This window comes from Cyprinodon tularosa, unplaced genomic scaffold, assembly GCF_016077235.1.
Source record: "Cyprinodon tularosa strain WSP-4 unplaced genomic scaffold, ASM1607723v1 ctg111, whole genome shotgun sequence".
NCBI lineage: Eukaryota > Metazoa > Chordata > Actinopteri > Cyprinodontiformes > Cyprinodontidae > Cyprinodon > Cyprinodon tularosa.
In genome coordinates this window covers 366221-392018 of record NW_024037905.1, presented here as the reverse complement: position 1 = coordinate 392018, position 25798 = coordinate 366221, and the positions used below count along the sequence as shown (strand labels likewise).

General features: G+C 36.7%; 1 protein-coding gene across 1 annotated transcript; it reads right to left on the bottom strand.

The window, feature by feature from the left end:
- On the bottom strand, positions 1-24541 carry ano6 (anoctamin 6). The gene is made up of 20 exons (XM_038298431.1): positions 24260-24541; positions 17369-17439; positions 14654-14782; positions 12686-12751; positions 12321-12608; positions 10677-10790; positions 10475-10590; positions 9157-9291; positions 8738-8840; positions 8433-8493; positions 8140-8285; positions 7974-8051; positions 4153-4384; positions 3908-4077; positions 3384-3481; positions 3137-3270; positions 2845-3050; positions 2481-2677; positions 1258-1363; positions 1-1161 (listed from the first exon to the last, which is right to left on the bottom strand). The coding sequence occupies exons 1-20, from the start codon at positions 24348-24350 to the stop codon at positions 934-936; spliced, it is 2769 nt and encodes a 922-aa protein (XP_038154359.1). The 5' UTR covers positions 24351-24541; the 3' UTR covers positions 1-933.
- Positions 24542-25798: the final 1257 nt, after the last annotated feature.

Sequence of the window (25798 nt, the reverse complement as noted above, 5' to 3'; positions counted from 1 at the left end):
TTGATCATGTGGTTTGTTTATTTAAAGAAATTATTTGATAACAACTAAGAGAGGAATGATACTGTTTGCATACATGATGGTTCTAGTACCATTGATTAACACCAGTAATAACACAACTTTGGTTTTTAAAGATTTATAAAAAAATAAATTGAGTGCATTATCCAAAGAATAATCTGAAAGGCAGTTAGTGGTTAGCAAGACAGTTTTTGCTTGTAGAAAGCGTGCAGTATATAAAAATATGTCAACAGACAGAGAGTTGGGTTAAATTCACATAAACATACAATAGTCTACAAACAACTGACATGTCAATTAAAAAATGTGTGTACATTTACACACATATAATCCCCAGAAATCAGTTATGATATCCATTACGGTAAAACAGCTTAAAAAATACCACCTTAACACTTGGTTGTTCACAAGTTTGTGGTGCACAACCCTATACTTATCAAGTATAAAATATGACAAGAAACGAAACAACCTTTGCATTTTTTTTCCAAGGCAATACTGATATTTTATGACAGGGTTTGGCAAAAGCTTGTTTTTTTAAAGCTCCAAATGTAACATTATTATTTGATACAGCACAAACAAACTAACAGTCAGTTGAAGGCACAGGATAGTGTAAAACCATCTTTTTAAGAAAAAAAAGTCTAATAAAGCTTATTTGTCACACATCTTTACCAGCAGTTTGGAGCATTATAATTATATAGTGACACACAAACAAAAGAAACCAAACCTAGTGGTTAGAGGTGGAGGTAAAAGTTGATCTTGTTTTAGCCTTTAAAAACAAACATTTTTCCATATGAAAGAGTTTCAGATCATAAGTGTTTTCACAGGAATGTTTAACAAGATCTTGGGGGGGAGAGCAAATAAACAAAACAAAAAAAAAACAAAAAAAAACTGATGTGTTGTATAAACCAAAGTGTTCTCTGTAGCTTACATCTGTCCATATTCTGACAGTTCCAGTTCTTTCTTATTACTTATATCTAAGTGACTTGAAATCCCTTCTGAAATTGGTTTCAAACGCTTAGTCACCAGCTTTAGGTTGGTCTCGTGAAGGATCACTTGAGTCAAGTATTTCTCTCTTTTGATCCGTTCTTTGATGGTGTACGGGACGTCTGGAATCACGTAGGAGAGGATGAACTTGGTGAGGTAAACAATGTGCTACAAAGAGGACATAGAGAGTAAGTACTGTTACCCATGATATTCCACTTAAGAGCTAAATATATTCTTTATAAAGGAGTAGGATTTCCTTCTTACCTCTACGACAATTATAAAAGCCATTTTGGCAGCGATCACATGCCAGTAGGACATGTTGTGCTCATATTGTCTGGGGTGTCCAGGAGGAAACCGGAAGTCTCGATACCTGGAGAAGGGAAAACATTTCAATTGACCATTGAGACTGAAACAGATGGTTTTGGACATCAGTTAAGAATTTGATTCTGTCTTCACCGAAATAAAGAAAGACAGAATTGCTCATGATGTAGTTAATTTATTCCATTTATTATTTTAACCCCTTTTTGGCTAAGGAAAATCACTTAATAAACACATAAAATGATATATAAAATATATTTCCTCAAGTTTTAAAACCAGTTTTTTGCATATTTTGCTAGATTTTTCAGGATCCAAGTTGGTGTCTTATTTCTTTGTCTCTTCTGTTCACCCCTTAGGTTTTGTATAGGAATGGATTATAAGTAGAAAAATCATGAACAAAACTGAAGACTTAAAAAACATTCCTTTGTGTGTAATTAATCTTCATAATTTTCTTAAAGGTATTGTGGAGGATGTTCTTTTCATTCTTTTAGGCATATTATCTAAATAGGCAGTCTTCTTAATTGTCAGTAAAACAGTTGTTGCCAATGAATAGACAAATGTTGGATATATAGGGGATTGTCATATGGGGTTGTTTTTCAGGAGTTAAACAAAACCTTTAATAGTGCATGGTACGACATTTTTAGCGATTTAATTTTGGGCAAAAACATCTTTCAAAAGGCCTCTTTCCTTTTTCCAACAAACTTGTGCCCCACAACAAAGGAAAAGGTCCAAATCCATTGGGATACTGAAGTCAAAAACCGCAAAGCCAGGCCTTCCTGTCCAACATTAGTGTCTGATCCCACAAATGTACTGCGGGAACAACACTTTCAAACTCCCATAAACACACTTCCTAGAATTGTGGAAAGTTTCCAAAACAAAAGTTGGAATAACTGTTAAGGGTGGGCCGACATAATATAAAAACATTATGGATTGAGAACATTATGGAGGGTGCTGAAGTTTGCATCTGTATATGCTAGCGAAACAGCACGGTAGCAAAATACCAAATTAACTGTGATTAACTTAAAAAAGGTAAAAAATAAGCTAACACATTTATATTTTCCAGGGATTGTTAGGGGTTAAAAAAATTGTTATTTAAATTTTTTTTTTTCCCAGATGACTCAATGATTGTGGGGAGCACTGTAGAAACACACCCCACCCCAGATTTGTACCTGCAAATGGTGATGTTGGGATTGCGATCCACTTGAGCGTTAATTTTAGTATCATCGAAATCGCTGGTGTTGAAAAAAGAAAGGGAGCTATTGATGTAGCCCTGCATGCTGTGGTTAGTATGACCCTCATACAGTGAAAATGACCAGTAGTAGACCAGCCTGGGAATCATGTCGGATGTAAAAGCGATGATCATGGCCTGTAGAGATACCGGAGAAACAGGTGAGTTCAATGAAAGTAGGAAGTCTGAGTAAAATTTGAAATACTTCTTTGTTCAAGCAATTAATCTGATTAGACATAAATGTATTTATGCTGCAAAATAATTGAAAAATTACACCATCAAAAAGAAATCATAATCCAGCTTACATTTGTTGCTACTGCCAATATGGTGACGCCTTGAAGAATGGGCTGCCAAGCTCCTATGTCCTGGGCTTTCTCAGGCACATTGCGTCGAAACTGAGTCGTCATTTTCCAAGCGTCGACGCGGATCTCAAACAGATTGTTCAACAGAGCCAGAACCGGAGCAAGAGGAAATGATGCCACGAAGAGGGTGACAAAGCCAAACTGGATCACTGTAAGGAACAACAGACACTACCTAGATCAGGCTGGGCGGGCTCCATGTTCACACCACAGCGAGCCAACACTTTACGCTTCTTACCCATTTCGAGATATTCGTAAAAGAGACCAAGTTTTGAAACGGGCTGAAGCTGAAAGTCTTGCTCCCAGCGAGGTGGGTCCACATTCTCTGAGGTCGGACGGGTAAAATGGCGAGAGATTAGGTTCTTAACCCACCTATGGAGGTTGAAGTAGGAAAAACGTTACTGCGTTTCTTTTACAGACACACAGGGAGACGGATTGTATTGAATGTTTTAAGATTCTTAAGAAAACTTTTAACTACAGCTTACGGTAGCAAGACCTCTTGGATGTTGTTCCAGATTGCTTTCCCACCCATGATGATGGCGAGTTGCGTGGTCAGCTCAATCAGACAACCCCCAGGATCACACTGCAGGGTGGAAAAGACTAAAAAAAGTGAGGCAAACTTGGAGAAGAAAAAAAACTACCGAAACATCTTTAACCTGATATGTTCAACATTTAAATGTTTCAAATCTTCTCACTTTACTAAAACAAACCTTCTGGAATTAATTGCTGTTTTTTTTCTGACAGAGCTACACAAAGTAGAGCCCAATGGTAAAAAGGGAAGGAAATAGACTAACAGTTACTACATTTATTTTTTTTAATAATAATAATCTAGGAGTTATGGTGTATGTTCATATTGAGCCTCTCTTATTCTGATATCTATTGAACAAACTAACCAGCCAACTGTGTTAAGATGACGAAGAAATTAATTTCAGTGTGAACTGCTTGAAATATTTGCTTTTTTTTTTTTTTTCTCTTTGGAAAGGTCAGAAGTGAAAATGATGAATATTACCTCCTCATTCCGGAATCGTCCCAGGAGCTTAACAGGTTCTCCTGGGTAGCCGACTATCTTCCCTTTTATGAAAGCAATGTAGAAGCACGAGGAGTAATAGTTAACGAACTGAAAGAGGAACATCTTCAGCGTCAAGCTGTTCTCGTAGTCCGTTCTTGTCCGAGGAAGCTCTGCCATTACATTACACGTTACATTTAAAATGTGTTCCACCAATTGAAAATAAAGAGAAAAGTCCAAGAACTCACCAAAGTCTGTGATCCAGATAGCGACCCGCTCGTAGAGGATATTGAGGACCATTATCACAACGAAGCTGAGGATGCCAGCTGTGACAGAGGTGGCCATCTGCGGCGTTACATACTCCTTTATTGGCTCTAAATTCTTCAGGTCACCTGCGTTTTTAAGACTGACTGACAGGGAGACGAAAACAGCCAATCGGTAGACGATGATGGCCACGATGGAAACCAGGATCAACATGATCTGAAGGACAAAAAGCAAACAGATTAATGTTCTCTTCTTTGGACCAACTTTGGTTTAATTCATACAAAGATGAAAGTAGAAGGTACAAAAAGGAGGAGGCTGTCATTGTTTTGGTTATGTGCTTTACTTTGCTCCTTGCTTTCTAGTTTTATTGGTTTAATTCCTATTTTGTTGTAATTTCTAAATTTATGTTAGTTCTCATGTTTTTCTGTTGTCCTCTGTTGCCCTCTTGTGTGTGTGCGTGTTCCTTTTCCCTTGGCTCCCTCGTTGTCTCCTCACATCTGCTCCTTGTCAGCTCGTTAGCCCTCCCTTTGTCTCTGTCAGCTATTTATGCTCTCCCTCTGCTCTCACTCTTTATTGGTTCCTCTGTTGTTGCTGGTCCTGTCATCGCTGCAATCGTCTCCCTGGCTCCTTCTACGTGTTTTCCCTTGATGTCTCCATGGTTCTGGTCTGTTACATTTTAGTTGGATTTTTGGACTGCCTTTGTTAACCATTTTTTTCATTAAAACTACAAGTATTCACCTCAGCCTGTCTGCCTCTGCATTTGGGTCCTCCAAACGTCAACCAAGACGTGACAGAGGCAGCTTTTTCTCTGTAGTAAGTTTTTTTTTATTCTGCTCATAGTAAAACGTGAATAAAACATCTTGGTTATTTACACCTAAGTGTCTTTCTTTTTCTGCTTTTTGAGTCCTAATATACTGAAATCCTTCTGTATTTTGACAGAACAAATTGGTAGTGATGGTGAGATGAAGCCTCATGAGGCATTGAACCGTTTGGCCAAATTGCTTCAACGATCCCCACAGTTCATGAGGCTTCAAGTGAACATGTGCACCACCTACTGGTGGACAGCAGAACTACAGTTTGTAATAAAATCTGATTTATTTATTTTTTTTGCAATTTTTTTTTTTTTTTTTTCCCCTTTTAAGTTCCCTTCAAATTGTTAATGGTTGGTGTGTATGATAAAATCTTTTGTGTTTTTTTTTTTTTTTGTGTAAAATTTATTAAAACAATCATTTAAGGTGCACAGTTTTTCTGCCATTTTAGTGAAATAAACTCAAGCAGACAGTGAAAGTGTTTGTGCAAATTGGGCAATGATGAACAAAATGAAAGGTGTTAGTCATTTTTATTCAAACATGATAGTTTTTCCATGTTTTTTGGTTTTAATCAGGTTGGAAGTTGTGTTAAACCAATCTTTTGACTAAACCGACCTAATTTTCCCAATCTATATTTTTACTCGGGCAAAACAATGCAAATTAGTCTCATCAGCCACAATAATTAAGTTTAATCGCAACTTTCAAAAGACAGAGACGGGTCTTGAACCATCAACCTCCAGCGTGAGAGGCTGTCCCTTACAGAAGACGCCACTCATGTAGATAGTTGGGAGAAAATACAACACTGACGTGTTAACACTGGCTTTGTCTGGTTTGCTTAAATTTTGATCATTACATTGTTTATTCAAACCAAATTAGCTTTAAGCAACTAGATTTGTTGGAAAAACAACCAATTTATTCTTAGAATCTATCCAAACTTTTTCCAGCTGACAGCAGCTCTCCTCCAAACGCCCACATCTTGACTGAACACTGAGGCTGTTAAAATGCCTGTCAAAATTCTTGCGCTTCCCGAACCACTTACCGAAGCGGTCACGTGGTATCACGGTAGCGATACATTTTGAATTGAAAAAGCTTCCTGGATGAGAAGCGAAATGTCTTCCAACCTGGAAATTCCAGTGGATTTTTTTTTTTTTTTTTTTTTTTACTTTTTTGGAATGACTGTGACCTGGATGACTGAAAATCTTAACCAGCTATTTAAGGTATGATTTAAAATGGGCAAAACTGGAGGAAATTCTATTATAAACTGCAAAAAGAGTAGTTTACTAATGGTAAAATCTAAAGCTCTTATATAGGTTGTTTATGTTTTAAAATGATCCAATAAAAACCATCTGGATCTGGATAAACTGAAACGCACAGATGCTCTTCATTGTCTGAGCTTAAACGTTTTGCAACTAAAGGTCCAAAATGGCCTTCAATGCATAAAATTATCTTTGTTGTTGTAATGTGCCTAAATAGAAAAGTAAAACTAGTTTAAATTCTTTGTGTTAACACTACAGATAATGTGGATTAAATAGGCAGATGACATGTTTTTAGATAGGATGCTTCAGAAAACTGTTTTCTCTGGTGAGGCCTCCTACTCTACCCGTCTTAAAGCTCATGAAAGGTCTTAATAGCAGCTAGAAATCAATTTGTGCCTTTAACAAAGGAGCTTGTTGCTTACACAAAACATGAACTGACAATAGGCCCAGTATATTTTGACACCCAGCTCATATAAACTCTAAAGTCTTTTTAATATCTGTTGGAGAGTCCTTAACAGTCACCTCAGCTTCTCTAACACAGATTTTATCTTTAAGAAATGCCCATACTCAGATTGTGTCCGAATGTCCACCCTAATTACTATTTAGGGCACTATATAGTGATCACCCCCATTTTAGATGTCCGAACGTCAAAAGACGGAAAAGCATTTGACACGAACTTTACCACAATGCACCTTGAAAAGTAGTGATCATCCATGGTCACTATAAGAGCACATATATCCCAGAATGCTTTGCGAGGAGAGCTCTTCTCGCAAAGGATCATGGGATTTTGTTGACACAGCGGCCTGCTGTTGCCTACGTCTGTTGCTAAATGACAGCGGTGACAATTAAGATAAGCTGGTGCAGGCACGGTCACCATATGGCCCATTGACCGATTTAGCATGAATAAAAAAAAAAAGTTCTAATGTTGAGAGGACCACAGCTTACAGCGGACCTCCGAGTCTAACCGCAGCCAGGGCTAACATTAGCCTGTCTACAGCAACCCTCTGACGGCATAGCCGTGTGTAAAGTACCGTTGACTCTTTTTCTGTTTTATTTGGCAAAATGTTCATTTGATTTGTGTTTATTATTATTCCCCCAATAAAATGAAAAAAGTAATAATTTAACATTATCTAGAGATTATTAATAACAGGAGGCGAAATCGGTTCCAATTGACCCATATATATGCTACATGCTCCCGTTTTCCCCAAGTCCATACTTTCCTGTGTTCTTGTCAAGAACATACTTGACAAGGACACGAGTCCGTACTCGCTTTCTTCTGAATTGAGAAATGGACTAAGTTAAAGTTGTGAAAATGTCTGGTAAGATTTAAGGGAAACCCAAGACGCCTCTGAGCCACATCAATGATGGGACAAGGAGGGAGGCTGAGAAAATTGTAGCAGACATGTCTCACCCTTTCAGTTTGAGCTTCTAAAGGTCTGCGAGGCGCTACAAGGTTCCCCTAACCAGAGGTTCCCTAAAAAGAGCCTTTGTCAAAAACGCCATCACTCTCTTAAAATGAAAAAGTAAAGCATCCCCTAATCTGAACTGAACTGCTCTAGCTTCATGTACTTTATTGTCGATTTTTTTTTTTTTTTTTCTATAGTTTGTTTTCATTTTTTCAGCTAAAGACAGTTTTCCATATGGGTGAACAATAAAGACTTATTTCTATTCTATTCTGTTATATTCTATGTTAAAATGAAAGTGTAAAAAATAAAGTAACAATAAATTTAATCACATTACCCAGAATAGGACTGTCCCAATTCCTATTGACAATCGAAAACATCGTCCACAGAAGGTATAAGGCACCTTTTCTTGCACCTACATCACATAAACACACGTTAGTACGGTACAACATAATTATTATTAATAACAGTAAAATCAGATTTCTTTTTTTATTTATCTCTACCCCTGTGACAGGATTGGTCCTCTCATAAATACACTTGGCCTCATATTCAGGGCGAGGCGGTTCTTCCTGTTCCAGAAACTCCACCGTGTCCCATTCGTACTCCAGCTCTGCCTGGTACCGCTTCCAAAACTCAAGGAACACAGTCACTGTAGAGAAAAATAAAACAGTCAGGAGGGCAGACATGGAACAATTACAAAATATAGCTGATGCTTGTTGTTGATTGCCTTTAATAGACAGAAAATTGGTGATAAAACAATTTAGCAGAATTAAAGCAAGTGTTGATCTAAACTTACCCCATACTGACATGAAAACAGCAAACACCAAGGTTCCAAAGTTATCAAATATAATAAGTGTCTGAAAAGAGAAATACAAAAACCAAACTCAAACACTATTACTCTAATGGCGTAAGGGTGACCAATACTTTTTTTTAATTATTGCTGCATTTATAAACATATTTAATTGTACGCCTGGGCAGGTCAGTAAAAGCCCTAGTCATGAATCACATGTAGACCTTTTAGTAATGAAGCCCACAGTAAAATGCAAACAGACCTGCATGGGTTAAAGGGCAGTTAAATAGATTTATTGTTAAGAAGTTCACCTTGGAAGTGTCGCAGGTGCTGTTTAACATCCAGTAGTTGCAGAGGTCACACTGTGGACACATAACAAGCTTTCCTCCTATGTTGGGGTTGCACACCTCTTTGCTGCATTATTTCAAACAGAGAAGATTTCATTAGAAAAAGAAATAAGTTCACATCAGACAAAAAAACCCCAAACAAATCAACTTCTAAAGATATACTCTGGCCTTTGCTGCATATTTTATCTCTAATTTAATCTTACATCCCTTCAATACAAATTCCTTGCCCATGCATTTTAATAACTATTCCCAGTTATACTTCAATTGTTAACTATTGTTAAATGCCATAAACTTTATTTTACTTTTTTTCTGATTTTTTTGGTTAAAATACAATTGTGAGAAGTATACAATCTAGAAAGCATCCTTATACTAATTTGAAATACCTCCATGTGCTTGTTTCTTGAATCTGGTATCCATAAATGAAACAGCACAGTCCGACCACAGCAGCAATAGCCAGCATCATAGTGTAGAAACCCAACCAGGCGTAATAAATCCCGATCTTCTCGCCGTAATACCTCCTATAAAAATAAATGATACGCTTTGAATAAGTGCAATGAGATAAACACAGTTTTCTGCCTTAGAACCAGCTAGACAAGCATTTTACTAATCAAATAAAATCTAAAACAGTTGGAAAAATTTGGAGAAATTTTATTCTGGTTCTCATTCTGAAGGTACAGAAATAGGGAGGGAGAAGCGCCATCTTCTTATTTGTTAAGAATAAAAACATATAAACAGAAGGTTCTGTGGCAGAGGGGGAAGATGAAACAGTTGAGCTGTAAGAGGGAATATTTGGGTTAAAGGAATCTGAAGTTTGTTTTCCAGCCTCTCTCTCTATGCTCCTTTTCTTTCTCTTGACTTGACCTAAAGTTATTTCTGTATAATCCTCAATAATTCCCCGTTTCCTTTCCTAAAGGCTCTTCTTTTCTTTTTTAGCAGCATCTTCAGATCAGTGGTGATCCAGGGTTATACTATTGGAGAAGCATTTCACTGTTCTGTTGGGAATGTTTTATCTACACAGTAGTTTATTTGGTCTTTTAGTCAATGCACTCATTTCTTCTCCATGTGGCTGACACAGTGCATCCCAGTCGGTTACCTCAACACAACCACGGAGGGCTGTATCAGCCTCCTCTAAGCATCCTTTCAAAGTTTTCCTGATTGCTTCTAAAAAAGGGGCATATATTCTGAGTACAGCAGATTGAGATTGAATCTAATTTGCTGAGAGAAGGTATTGCTTTAGAGATGTATAAGCCCTTAATAATTGCACAAATGCAGTTAAAATATTATTTCAGCTTTGGAGCCGTTAATCAGCTGCTCCTGGTTTTTGGCTATTCATAAGAAATGTCCCAAGCCAGTAGAAACACCACACTGAAAAAGATGTAACCGCCTTTAAAACTAGCTAAAATGACCGATGAGAAAAGCAACATACACTCTCTTGTGAGCAGCGGCCACATCTCACATACTCTATACGGTACCAAATTTTTAAATATTATAGAATTCCAATGACCTGTTTACTGAACTGGATCAAATTAGTGTCGTATGTCTCCAGAAACTTTAACTGACCTTTGGTATTCTTTTTCGAAATTTCTTTTTTCCTACTATATAATTTGTTTGTGAAAAGAAACACTTCTTAAAGTAAATGTCATAAGAAGTTAGTAAGCGTATAACAGCATATAAAACCTGATTCTAAAAGTGTTTGCCAACCTTATGAGGTCCAGAGGTTGTATCTTGTAGAAGTTCTTGGGATGAGCCCATTCCTTATAGAGCAGGAACCTCTCATTAGGACAGCTTTCTTCTTCGGACCTGACATTAAACCTACACTAAAACAGCAAACAAAACATTTCACATATTATGTACTTTACAACAACCAACCATTGTATGGCTGAACACTAACAAACACACATACGTCATGTAGCGGATAGGCAGCTTTGTACACTCCAGAATCCAGCAGTTTGGTGATGCCAAACTTTTTAATGTTTCCTCTGACTTCATAGGGAGCTCTGCACAGGATATAGTATGCCTGAAATAGAAAAAAAAAGGATTAACATTTATTTTCTGGGTAAATCCTACCATCAACATTAAGGTCAAGATAGATATAATGGTTTTTAAGTAAAGAAGTTTCTGCTGTCAGACTACTAATCCTTTAATAGATGATCTATTTTGGTAGTATGTCTGAATGTTCGGAAACAGAGGAGACTTTGTGGGTTTTTTTGTAACATCAAGTCTTGTAATTGAAGCTGAAATCAGCTATTTAGAGGTTAGGGCAAAAGGTAACCTTAAATCGGATTAAGTTCTCCTATTTGGATCGACAAAATTGCTTTAATTCGATAAGTGTATATATATATATATATATATATATATATATATATATATATATATATATATATATATATATATATATATATATTTAGAGAAACCTACATTATGTTTAGGCTTTGTAAACCTATACTCAACAAAACTTGCATCTCCTGGTTTGAAAGGCAACTCAGATTGGGAAAAAGTTGTTGCTCCAGCAGTAGCATTAAACGTCAAGACACAGCTAACTGACGGAGAGCACTGGAATATTTGGAGGCATGCAAAGTTACACCTCAACTGCGAAGCCTCAAGTTGCGTAGTTGTTTTACTAAATACAGACGGAACTAATGGAATTATCTGCAATATTAAAAAAAGCTAAGCTATTTGGGACATTTATCAGAATCAGAATCAGGTTTACTGCTAGGTAGGCTTGCACTTACAAGGAATTTGACTTGGTGATGATGGTGCAGAAAAATTATATATATATAGAATACCGAATCTATAGCTTTGTACAATATAAAACATACAATATACCATATACAACATATAGTTTATAGCTATGCACTAACTACACAGCAGGCTGTGTGTTAATGTAACGTAGGAGGTCTAGAGATGCTACATTGGTGTAGCTTCTAGGTCTTGCGGAGATATAAGCAATTAGCTAATTCTAATTGACCTAAACCAGAAAACTGTTTAAATACTACAGAGAAAATGCAACAATTATTATGTCTTATTATCCAGTGTAGAATCTGGCTTCAACTGGATTTGTCTCTTTAGATGAGTCCTACACAAAATAGTGCCTGGCTATTGGGATCTAAAGCATTTCAGTTTGAGGTATGTCACTCCTGCCACCAGGTCTGCATCCTGTTTTTATCTTTCTTTTCTTTCTTTAAACCTAAAGGTCAATTGAATGTAAATAACATTTCAGTGTTCTAAGACTGCCTCCAAGTGGTGAAACGTTTATGAGCTGTCAGTTCCTCTTTTAGGTTCTAAGCATCCAGGATTAAATTCCTCATCAGTGCAGCCGGCACTGGAATAACCAGCTGTTTAAACTATGTAAGCTACATTTTGCATTGGTAAGATGGTGTAAAAGTCTTTTTTGTTTTCCTATCTTGTATGCCTACACCCAGAAAATAAACTGCAGAAACCTAAATAGTCTGATGGGTTTTAAGAATTTAAAAAATATCACGAAAGCTCAATACAAGTAGTTAAAAATGCAGGGAGATCCAAAGGTGTTTAACAATCAACAACTTGCCATTCTACTCCTCATGGATGGAGTGAAGAACTGATCCTGGTTCACAATTTGGAAGCATTCCTGACGGTCCTTCTCAAAGGGTGCAGTAAAGTAATCCGTTTCTTTTTTTATCAGATTCTCGTCAGGTTTGAAGTACTTGGTGAAACAGTTGAAAATGGTCCAAACCGACGGTTTGGAGGAGATCTTGTTGAGCTCGATGGGAACCTTGATGTGCAGGACTTCGGCGTATGTGCACTGCACATCCCAGGGCACATGAACTTTCACAAATATAAGGTTGTCATTATGGACCTGCAGAATGCAATGAAAGCTAGTTTCAAGTAGGAGGGACATGATGTAAGAAAAAGAAGCTTTTGAGGTTTACTTACAGAAGGTGTGGCTTCTAGTTCCAGGCCCATCTTCATCAGGCTGGCCTCAAAGTACTCTCGTCGTCTCTGCGGGGAAGAAAATGACTATTCAGTTACGTTGTTATAAACAAACCTTAAATAATAACCCTTGACTTCCTGTTATCATTATGGCATCAGCTCAACACCTATTTTTCACCGGCTGCCGACCATCTGTGCACAGATTAGGGGGCGTCCAGATACAACTTTTTCTTTTCCAAAACAATACCGATATTGCAGCATTGAGAATTTGCCGATACCGATAAGATTTTAACCCGGTATGATATTAGGATGTATCATACTAGCTTTTATTAATTATTTTATACTGTGGAATGATAGAACAGGCTCGATAAAGTAATATAACCAATATATGGAACAAAAGTCAACAATAAAAGGTATGAAAACAACTTACCTACTGTATGTAAAATTAACTGATCAGTTACAGAAACTTCTATTACCATGAAAATAAAATCCGATATTAGTTTTTTCGCATATATCAGACAGATATATGATAGTAATATCAGATCAGGACATCTCTGGTATAAATAGCCAAATTTACTCCTCAGCTAACCATTAGCTAGAGAAAAAAAAACACTAAAAGTGTGGCGTGAGTTTGCATTTCATGCTGTCTTTATACAAAAACATGAGTTTAGGTTTTTTACGTATAGAGTTAATAAAACTAAATTGAAGTTTTCTGTTTAGAAAGTTATTTTTACATATATTTCAAGGATCATTAAAAACAATTGAGTTATTGTAGGTATATGTCCAGTGGGATGTGTCCCTGACAATATTTCTGTTGTCACCTCCAGCACCATTGTTGTCACTTCCTTATTTATAACCAGAAATACTTTTGTTTCCAAGAAAAACAGGAAAGGCAATTAATTCCCTCTTCTTCCTGTTTTTCTAAAAAAAAAAAAAAAAAACAACAAAAAAAAACTACATGCAAAATAAATCATCTAAATAATCTAATCTTTAAATAAAAACCTTTATATTCATGTCATTTATCCCAGAAATGAGTTAAAAGCATCTTAATTTACTCCCCAGGAACCAGAGTTACAGCAGAAACATAATGGAGCAACCGAGTAGAGGGAGTGCCGCTGGAATTTCTTTCGAACATTGTGACAGATGAATTGCCGCGGGGGATATGCTGTTAAGGAAGCATTCATGCCACCTCTTAGGCAAAGTCTCAGTGCCTTAACAAACTGTATTAAACAGGCTGTTTCAGGGCATGTTTTCAGTTACCACTCATTCCTTAAAACAGCCAAAAACACCACATCAGTTAATCAAAGTCCCGATAGGGATTCTGCCTAAATGTCATGGTTTTAATCAGCTAATTATTGCAGTGTTTTATAATCATTCTAAGGATGTTCAATATTTCAAAACAAGCTGTACTGTAAGCCTGTTGGGAAAGACTCAAAGGTTACAAACATGCCAGGGTGTGCCTAATTTGGACTATTTTTATCTTTTGCTTGTTTGAATTCCAAAACAACTGAATGCACTAATTTATTACAGTTAACTAAAAATAAATGACAAAATTTAACATTTAACTGAGTCTGAATTTGTTGGATCAGCAAAGATTAAATGCAAAATGTCTTTTTTGTTAGTAACTTGACCTTCTAAAGCCTTTGTTAATCATATGTACATACAGTCAGGGGAGGATTTAAAGCAGACACTTATCTCCACGTGCAAACAAAGGACTCAATTCATCTGAACGATGGAATCCATCTCCTACTCTAAGTCTTTCATGCTTTTTTTTAAGAAATGCAACAATAACAGCTTGATAATCTAGAGTTATAGAGATTTTTTTGTCTGAACAGATATAACTGGATAAAAAAAATGCTATGGTCATCATAACATATGAAAAAAGAATAATCTACAGCTTATAAAGTAATGAAAAAAGAAGTTTTTAGCAAATATAGTACCCGATGCATGTGTGAAAAATGAGAACTCTACCTTATATCTCTGGAAGGTGTGCTTCTTCTTAAAGTCCTTCCTATCCTCATCTTCATACACCAGGATGAAGTCAATCCTCCTCACTCCGTCGTTGAAGAATAAGGAGTCCGGTTTGCCGTTGTACTCTACCTGAGGGCAGAAACATGGCCCATCAGGTAACTCTACATCATGGTACTCGTATGAATCTTCCTCCATAACATCATACATGTTAGAGACAGCGAGTTAAAATGGACAATAGATTCTGCAGGCAGCTGCTGCCCTGATGAGCTGATTTCATCTGTGATGGCGTGACGGGAAAAGGGGAAGAGTCAACAAACCAAAGGATACCCGCCCTTTGTCTCCCTCTCTCCTTCCCACTGTCCACACAAGGAGACTTGTTTTACAGTAGAGCTACTTAAATAACTGAATATAATGAGACTTATAAAAGTTTGAAAGGAAAAAGTGAATTTTTTATAAAATAAAACCCACTTTTTTCCCCTAATTTAGTCCAAACGATAAATTTTTACAGTAAAAATAGGTACTGACTTCGAACAACTAGAGAATAATTAAATATTTAATCATAAACCTGATTAATTAACTTCTTGGATGTTCTAAAGGTTACTTTCTTGCTTAAAAAAAATCTTAAAACTACCTTTTCCTACTCAACACAGCATTTACAGCACTCTCTTTATTGCATCTGCTATTGTGTCAAAATCCCACTAGACTTATATCTGATTTTAATAAGTGTTCAAGGCGAGGCAAAACTTTCTGTTGTTTTTAGTATTTTACTATTGATAATTTTGGCTTGAGCTATTTTTCATGACTACAGCGTTTTTTTCTTTTACAGTAGTCTTGTGTCTCTTGCATCAGTTTTCATTTTTTGTTGCATGTTTAAGGTCATGCCATTGCATCTCAACAGGTCGAGACTCTGACTAGACCAATAGTGCTCTGATGCCTGATGCTGACCCGTTTCTGTCTTTAAATCCTTAAGCCTGCCTGCCACAGTCCTGATCTGTTTGCCCTACCTGTCTTCGGATTTTGTCTGATTCTACTGTGTTCTGAACCTGGATCTGCATCTTGACTTTACCCTCAGGATTATCCTGCCCTCCTCCGTCATCTGCTTGGATCTGATCTCCTGTCAGTTCTGTGTCCTTCAAGGCTACAGCTTCTGAAACACTCAGTGTGGTAATCGCTAATTCTTGGCAGCTGACCAGCTGGCATCAACCTCATTCTCAGAGCAACTGAGCGACTGAAATCTTTTTTTTATTTAATATTTTTAATTAATTTATTTATTTGTATTTATTTTCTGGTGCAAATGCACCAGAATTAGCCAAAATGGTATTTTTCATCTGTTGTCCCTGGACAGATCTTAAAATTGTCTACCTAAATAAAACACAACAATAAAACTTTTTATACAAATATAAAAAGAAATAAAAACAGCTATAACTCCTCAAAGCTGATTAAAAAATACAGAATAAGTGTTCGCTGGACTACAGAGGTTCATAAAATAGAATAAAATATTTAAACTATGTACATGTAAATATATATACACATACACATATATACATACACACAGCAGAGACACAAGTGGCAGCATGGCTTGTTAATGATAGACATTCAACTAATGCTGACATGACTGATGTGTTATGACCCAATTTTTTAGATGCTTTTTGAAAACAGTGTATGTTGTAAGTTCTCTGATCTAAACCAGGTCAGTGACTCACGGATTCAGATCATCCTTTGTCAGGTTTTTGTGGTCACTAATCTGTGTTTCCTCTCACCAGAGTTACCTGCCTTGGACGCCCTAGCCGCTGCTCCTGCAGATCCGCAAACCATCCATCATTGCTATATTAAATGCTTTTTAAGTTATCCCACTGTTTGTCTTGCCTCTGTTCTGAGTCATTACATAGATAAGCCTACTTCTTTCTACCAGACTCCTCCAACATTACTTTAATTTAATATATATTATAACTTTAATATAACTTACATTTTTTAATGATTTTTACAATAATTTCTGAAATGTTATATTGGAGAAGTTTCATCGATTTGGGATAATAACGTTCAGAGGTTTGTACAGTAGCAGCTGTTCAAAATAGCCCTTCCCAGTCAAACGCCGGCTGAATGGCAGCCTACTTCCCTAAAACTCCCAGTGAAATCAACTCCAACTTCCAGCCTCTGGAGTGAACCCCTCTTGCATATTATTTTACTCTGACTCCATCCTTTCACTGAATTGCAGGGTCTGACCAGGATATAACGCTACTCTTTAGATCTTAATGTCCACAAATCATGACAGAAGGAATATTTTTGTACAAATATTGATGTTTAAAAAAGGAATTGTAGGGGACCAGCCAAGGGCCCATCAGGGAAAGTATGGAAATTTTGAATGGCTGCTACTGTACAGGCGTCATCGACTAAAATTAAGAAATGTATTGTGATATAAGTTTTGACCATATTTCCAGCTTCTGGTCGGGCAATTCATCATTCAACGAGAACACTACTTATTTAGTTCCAGATTAGTTAAATTTTTTCCCCTTGAATATTAAAAAACATTAATTAAAATGTTATGTTTATTTACATGGATTATCCCCGTCTAATAACAACAATACTTTACCACCTGAACGTTCAAAATAAAAAATAAAAAAACACAAAAGAACAAGAAATCTCTAAAAAGGAAAACATATTTCCAATCAGAGTACAGTGATTAAATTTAACTGATATTCAATTACATTGACTCACCTGATTTACTTTGTTCACAACCGATCCTTCTTCGATTGACTGATAGGTGGGTAAAAACTCCTGGGGGTAAACTGTGATAGAGAGAGAACAATACAGACACAGATACAGAAAATAAAGATCAAATTATCAGAATCAGATTATTAAGAATATTTACAAGTAATGCTCAACATATATAGAGCATAAAGAATAAGCAGCTAGCTAAAAGTCTACAGGAAGAAGTCACTTAATTAAAAAATAATAGAAAATTGTAGCTTTAATTAGCTGAGTGGGGGGTGCTTTACAGTGTGTTTTAACATAAACTGTCTGAGTAGTCTTCTATAAAGCACCATTTCCTATCCTCCCTGTCCCCTAAAGCAACACAATGTGAAAAACTTCAATTAAATCAAATTTGCTGTTGATTCGACCCTTTGCTTTCAGATCATTAAGCTACAGATCCACACATTGAAGCAGAATTTTTAGTATTTTGTCAGAGAAAAGACCAAATATTAAATGATGTGCTCGATATTTAAGTTTCCTGTTCTGTTCAAACTGTATTTAGATGCAGCTGCTCCGTCACTTTCTTTGCATTTATGTTCTGCTTGTGGTTTAGTCAGGGGACTGAGCAAAGGAGTGTTTCTGTTCTGCAAATACTTCCCTTTTCTTTGTCCTCAAGTTTGCCCTCATTCATACCTTTTAATCTTATAAAATGAATTTTCCCACTTGCTGAACTGTTTGCTGGGGACAAAGACTAAGGGGAAAAGAGGAAAAAGCTTCACACTATGACTAATTGCTGACAACAAGAAGACAACTAGGCTTCTAATATGGAGAGTCATATTTTCTTGGTCTGTGAAGTGGAACAATAATTAAAGACAGATGTTGTTTTTACAGCACCAGCCGTAGAAACAAGCAGGGGACATAACTGTGGAATCGTGAGTCATCAAAAAAGAATTCAACTCTGATAAAATGAACATTGCTTTAACATGGATTTCACAAAAAACCCTTAAGAAAAACAGGTTTCATCTTTGTTTTTCATGCCGTGACATGTTTAGACAAGGAGTCTGAAATATCACAATCATTCTCAACATGTGAGAGAGCTGGAGTGAAAATCCTTCCCGGGAATTACAAAAACCCATTAACCCAGACTCATCTGAAAAGATACAGTTTCTACTTGAAGCAGATGCAGTCGCCTGTTACATTTTGCTTTGATGCAAAAACCCACAGTGCAAACTTCACTTCCTGTCGAGTAAACACCACGCTCATCCGCACGCAATGCAAAGAGGACCCACCTTAACAGGAAATTGGCATTTTACTTTGATTTCACCTTTTTCCAGTGCAGGATTACTGTTTAAACAGTAAAAATAGAAAAGCTAACGAAGATGTCATCTGTCAGTTTTAGAAACTGACAGGAAGCAGCCGTCTCAATTAGACATTAGGGATTGGTGTAACGGCTGTAATAGACTCCAGTGCCATCGCCATGACTACAATCAGCTCAAAAATCTTGTTGAGCATTTGGCAAGAACCATTCTCTGCCATCTTACACATTTTCCAAGAAAAACGTAATGAAACAGCATATCTCTGAAGGAAGTCTTGGCTTTTTTTTGTTTGTTTTTTTGTGCTGCGTTGACAGCACTAGTGGCTCTTTTATTTTTGTACAGTTGGCTGACAGTAAATGGGGTGCGAGAGAGAGGGAGAGAAACAGCTACATTAAGGTACATGGGTCATACAGCTGAGCTACAGTGTCTGGGTTTTCAGCTAGATGTGATCAACACATGCATTAACATTTAATGAGTATGGTCTAGTGAAAGCAAGGTTTTCAGTTTATGCTCAGAGCAGACACGCTTTGCATCACATTACTGATGACTAATAATAATATACAGAACACACAAGGGATGCACGTTATGGTGGGCAACATGAGCGATGAAGAACTTAAAGAATTCTCACATGAAAACTCCCAACTCTAATGAAACTGAGTTTTAATGTTCATTTTTGCACCATTTAAAAGTGGATCTGTTTTACACATGTGAAAACGTGTTACAGAACATCATGACTGCACACCACCCTAAACACAGCTTCCTGGTTTTAAAGTGAGACGAAAAAAAAGAGTTCAACACAAATTCAGCGTCAGAATTTTCCAATCACAGAATGAAATCCTTTAAAACATCTGTGGCAAGATTCCCACGTCTATTTTGAGAGACAGTCAACATGACTAACTCGAACTATTTTGCAAATATGGAAATGGCAAATTGGGAAAAAAAATCAACAAATGAAATTAGTTCAAGCTTCTCCATAGAAGAAGAAATAAGCAAATGTAAAATGTAGAAGAGTTTAAAATTAAGACAAAATAATAGGACTTTATATTTGGTGCCAGAAAAACAAATGTAATTAAGTTTGAATTGTACAGCTAAATATCCTGATAGGATTTGTCTGCACACAGATATATAACTTATTGGCTGCTGCAGGTATGTGAAAATAAAATAAAAAAGGACATTGATCATTCCAACTGATGTCTATATCTGTGTAGTATTACGATGTTGAGGGGTATTTGAGTCCATAGCAATCAAAAATCAGTGTAACTGTTAATATCTGCAAAAAGGAAGAAGCATCCATGTTCCTGCTAACTGCATCAGTTCCTTGTCTCCCCCTGCCTTAAGTACTGTATCACTCTCCTCTTTATTCTTTAAAAAAAAATCCCCCAATAACTCCAAGTTTTCCTGAATTCAGCTAATTGCATTATTACTACAACCCCCCCCCCCTCTTTCATCAAATCCCCCCAGCAGATCCACTCGCTCCCTAAGAAACCAGGAATATGATTGAAGATTCTACTGTACGCATTTAAGGTTACCCACCACCTCGCTCCCCCTCACCTTTCTGATCTTCTTCACATCTCTACTCCCTCCCACATCCTCAGATCTCTCTCCTCTACTCACTTTACCGTTTCTCTTTCCAGCCTCAGCACCAGAGATTTCTCCCTTAATTTATCCCTTTGCAATATTTAGATCCTTTCTTTGTTGAAACAGAAACTCAAAATCCTCTCTGCTTAAAAATGTTTATTCTCTGCATTTGCGTGCTCATTGTATAATTGTAACCTTTACGTGTGATGTTATTATTATCATGCTATATTATTATAATGTTGCATGATGTGTTCGGTATAGTATCATTTAAATAAAAAGTATTTTTATCATATTTAGTGACAACAAAATATAAAAAGAATTATATATATATATATATAGATATATATATATATAGATATATATATATATATATATATATATATATATATATATATATATATATATATATATATATATATATATATTAGGGCTGTAACTAACCATTATTATTTATTATTATAATTTTTTCAGTTAATAATCGGATAGCCAAAGGTTCCTTAAAGAGGATTATTTCCAAAGGTAAACCAGGTGAAGCTAAAACTTTTCCACTTGAGGAGTTCTGGATAGAACAAAATGGCAGCCAAAAAGTTTTTTGTTTTTTTTTATCTTAAATGCAAAAGTTTTACACATTTTTTGACAATCTTGGTATAAATGGTGTTTTTTGGACAGTAGGCTGACAGGAAAGGGGATATGATAGAGAGGGAGAGACATGGACCACAGGTCAGATTCGAACTCTGGTCGGCCCGCTTCAAAAACTAAGGCCTCCTTAAATGGGTCATGTGTGCTAAGTGAGCCACCAAAGCATGCCGACTCCAATCAGTAATTAATCGAGTAGTAAATTAGTTGACGATCATTTCAATGATCAAATAATCATGATTAATCCTTATATGGATTGTGGCATGTAGTATTTATATTGTCCAGCTTGCTAAAACTATGAAAGTTTTATTTGGTTTTTAGCAGGGATATTTAGTGTCTGCCTGTAGGGGGGTGATTGCATTCATAGGTTTGGGAAAGAAATTGTTCCTGGGTCTATTTGTTTTAGATTTAATCTTCCTGAATTCTTCTCCTGAGTGAAGAGGAAACAGTGCTTTGGCCAGGTGGGGGGATCTCTTGCGATGCATCTCCTCCTTTTTCTGGAATCATGCAGCCAGATCCAGTAGATGACATCCCACAAAGCATTGCTGTTCCGACAAGCTGTGCTAAGGAAGGTAGCCTGACGTAGTCGTACCCAATTCTAGTCAGAATATGAGTCTGATGCTGCTCCATAGAGCTGTGATTATGGGGCGTGTTTCGAACGAACCAGGAAAAAAAAGGCCTCTGCACTCAATTGGATAGACCTACAACCAATAAGAGCAACGGAGTGCGTGACGTATGTTAAGCGACGCATAGTTGTTGTCAACAAAAATCAAAGCGTGCAGTTGCACACCTAGATTAAGAAGATGAGCCTTGATCGCGTTTCTCTGTTCCTCTTTTAAAATTAATTTGCTGTCGATATCTTCTAGAAATGACCTAATAGCAGAATCTACTCACCTCAACTCTCCAGCGGCAGCCATTGTTGTTGTCACCCAAGCGAGCTTTGGTGACGTGGTTGATTAAGTTACTGTTGATCATCTGTCCATCATCGTATAAAGCCCACCCTGACAATTTGATTGGCCCGCCAGATATTGTGCGAGCATACTCGCGCTACTATTGAGCAATGCCAGACCGCACTTCCCGACCTCAAATGTTGCGGGCGGGACTAAGTTCGGAATGGCACCCAGGCTATAAGGAAGGGCAAATATGTTGTAAATTGTAAATACGTGCTCTGGCCTGAAGATGTTGGGTCGGTGCAGGTTTATATAAACATGTATAAACAATTTTAACTGTTTTTAAATCTTAACCTAGCATAAGCTAGTTCGCAAAAGGGAGGGACATTCAGTACAATTCTTTGAGCTGATTGTGTAAATCAAGTGGCACCTGGCTCCCATGTCGTGCTTTTAGCCAATCGCAGCAGCAGTAGCAGCTGTGCTGATTTGTTTACAATAAGCAGAGTTAACTGACAAATCAAACTCTTGCCAAGCATCTTCCCATCCACAAAGGCACAAATCACGTCTTTCTGCCCATTTTTCAAAAAGAAATAGAGGCTATTCCACCTAAAAACACTGCAACCATGTCTGTTTTGTCTCTGTCTTCTGTCTCTGGTTGATGTCATACACGTCACTGCATTTCTTGGTCCAAAACATTTCCATATCGAGGAGAATCCATCTAATGGCTCTAGACAAGATGTTTGAGCTTGTGAATTCACTAATATCACAATAATTTATCTTGCTTGCAACTGAATTTAAAGCCTATCCATAAAAACAGCATAGATGGACAGAAATGTTAAACAACTCATACCAGAACCTGATTAAGATTTAAAACAACAGTGCAAATTTACCAGCAGGTTATCTTAATTGATCAATAATAACTGGAATAACTATTTTTTATGCTTGGCAAGGCTGAGCTACTTTAACTTGATAGAAATTCTAAAGAGATGGTTAAATGTTGTCATGATTAAAAGAAAGCCTTCCAACCTAGAATTCTTGTAGCTCATGACAGAAATATGTAGCATTACAGTCAAGAATACCACTGGAAACATGCAAAAAACCCTGTCAAGTTTGGCAAGCAGTTTTTGCTTAAGGCCGTCCTACGTGCTGGTCCCCATTTTCACTTACTGGTGGTGAGTCTGACATAGTGGAAAAAACAAATCTTCTTTTGGAAGATAAGCTTGTATAAGCGATGCAAACAACAACTATAAAACAGAGCGTGCATGAAATGGGCTTGCGCATGGTCTCGCATACGTTTAATAGGCGTTCCCTCTCAGGAGCGAGCACAGGGTTGTGCATGTGCTTTTTTTTAAAGTGGAGAGGGCGGTTCCTTTCAAAAATCACAAAAATCCTCCACTATACCTTTAAAATCTGTATAAAAACTTAGAAGGTAATATTTTCCTATACCTAGACCTATATAAGGTGTTAATTGGCCTATAAACATTTTGAAGGTGTCCTTCTTATCAAAAACAAACTTCTTTGTATAGCTCACTGTGGTAGGCGACAGCCTCAAAGCTTTGAAGGTGTGCGTTTAATCCTAAAATGTTTTCACTTGAAGAGTTCTGGATAGAGGATATTGACAGATGAAAACATTTTTGTTTTTTATGGTAAATGCAACATGTTTATATATTTTTTCACATTTTGTATATGATTACTGCTCTAACTGGGTTGCTCTATCAGCTAAAGGCATGTTTTACAGAGTGGTGGCCTAGTGGTTAGAGCTAAGAGCTTGGAATCCTGCGGTTGTGAGTTCAAAACCCACTCCCACAGACTGCCACTCTGTTTCTCTGAGCAAAGATCATTAATCAACCCCACACTGCTACCTAGAAGCCTCAAAAGGGGATGGGTTAAATGCAGAGAGTGAATTTCATTGCGCTGTACTTGTGTCATTGTAATGACAATAAAAATGCTGGGGGAAAAAAAGAATGGAATACCATATCTACAAGGGTATGTTATTTGTAGATAGAAATAAGAAAAAACAATGCAATCAAGGTTGTAAATAGTCATTTTTGGAACCCCATACACCACAAACCACAACATAAATACTAACCTAATAAATTATAGATACAAACCCAAATGTCTAGTGAGGATGTTAATTCATGAGGAGGATGTGGCAGTGAGCAGAAGTATTTCCACATAGAAGTATTTTTAGATTTTGGCATTTCTGGAACTCCATACTTTTGCCTGCTTGAAGGGAAAGTTTTATAAAGAGCATATGCAACAGGGCCATGTTAGGCCTGAAATGTGTTCACGTCACGCCCACTGCTGAACAGTTGTTTCCCCTGCGTGCATTTAGCATAGTTTGAATATGTAAAGTTTTCACAGCAGTATAGAACATTAGGGACAATAGAGTGCGCGTGGAACCTATTTAAAGAGAAAATAAGCTGAAATGAAGCTCTTTAGATGAGTTTGAGAAGATTTAAGTAAGATTGTGAAATGCAAAGTGGTGCTCTTACCAAATTCCCCCTCTATAATTCCCAGCCTGGCATCATCAAAATCCTCCTGGTCGGACGCGGAATCCATCTCCAGTATGTCGCTGCCGTTCATGGTGAGCGCGTGAGGAGGAACAGCTGGAGAATTATCCAGTTAGTACTTAAGGAAAGGTAGCGAGCAACTCGGCCTCCTGAACATTCCTGCTTTATTCCCGCACTATCAGCGTAACAACGGAAGAAAAACAAACTTTTTTCAAGTTCAGGCTGGAGAAAATGAAAATCATACGTAAGGGTGGGGCGGCTGAAGAAGGGGAGGCGCTGGAGGAGAAAGGAGGAGGAGGTTAGAGATCTCATAAATTAAGACTCTGTTCTGTAACTACGAAGGAATAAACTTGAACTTGAAAATAATAATAAAAAAAGTATTGATGGTTGTTTATACCCATGGGCGGTTCTAGACAGGGCCCAAAGGGGGCCAGTGCCCCTGTAGATAATGTCCTGTTATGGCCCCTGAACTGAAGACATAATACTCAAAGAAATTCTAATGATGATATGCACTGGAACAGACATTGTTACTGATAGGTTCTTTGGATCTATTTCTTTTTTTTTATTTTTTATTTACAAGTTCTGTTTTACTAATTATTTAAAAACAATAGGGTGATAGCTTCAGTGGTATTGAGATAGGACCCCAGTTTTCATCTGCTAAATAATAAAAACAAATTGCTCTAATTTGAACAGGTGAATTTATACGTTTTTTTCTTGAGTTCTAATTTAGATTTAATAAAAAACAGTAATTTTCGCCTAAATTAAAATTACAAAAATATGTAAAATTCCTAAATTATGAATGTATGTTGACCTCATAAGAAATAGAATTTTAATTAAACCTAATTGAACAGAAATTTCACTTCATGCAGCTCTATTAATATATTTGAATCCCTTTGCCTGTTTTTTATTTCATGCTTTTCTGTGCCCCCATGAAAGCACTCTGGCCCCCTAACACATTTGGTCTAGATCCGCCACTGTTTACAACTGTTGTTTACAATTGTAGAAGTGTATCAGAATAAAATATAAAGAAATTGGTGAAATAATATAAACATAGAACAATATATGGCTAGATATAAAGTACGTTTAAAAGCTATTAGGGCTGAAATAATTAATAGGATTAATCTTGATTAATTGATTATTTAAACAATTGTCACCTAATTTAGTAATCGATTAATCGTTAACTGGAGTATAGAGACTGTAAAACCTACCTTTAGCTGATAGAGCAGCCCAGTTAGAGCAGTAATCATATAAAAAAATATCTAAAAACTTTGCATTTAATATGAAAAACAAACATTTTTTCATTTGTCAATATGCTCTATCCAGAACTCTTCAAGTGAAAACATTTTAGTTTCACCTGATTTAATTTCTGTAAAAAAAAATATTTTAGCAACCATTGGCTAGCTGATTATTAATCGATTAATTGGAAAAATAAATAACAGATTAATCAATTTACAGAATAATCGTTAGTTGCAGCCCTAAAAGCTATAAAAACCCAAAATTGGCTTATTTGTAGAAGATTAG

Excerpts from the sequence above, each read along its gene's own strand:
- ano6 (XM_038298431.1), bottom strand. The coding sequence starts at position 24,350 with ATGAACGGCAGCGACATACTGGAGATGGATTCCGCGTCCGACCAGGAG. Across the intron at positions 10,591-10,676 it reads CTGCCTATCCGCTACATGAC|TGTAGGTTTAATGTCAGGTC; the intron begins GTATGTGTGTTT and ends TTGCTGTTTTAG. Across the intron at positions 1,162-1,257 it reads CTTTTATAATTGTCGTAGAG|CACATTGTTTACCTCACCAA; the intron begins GTAAGAAGGAAA and ends TCCTCTTTGTAG.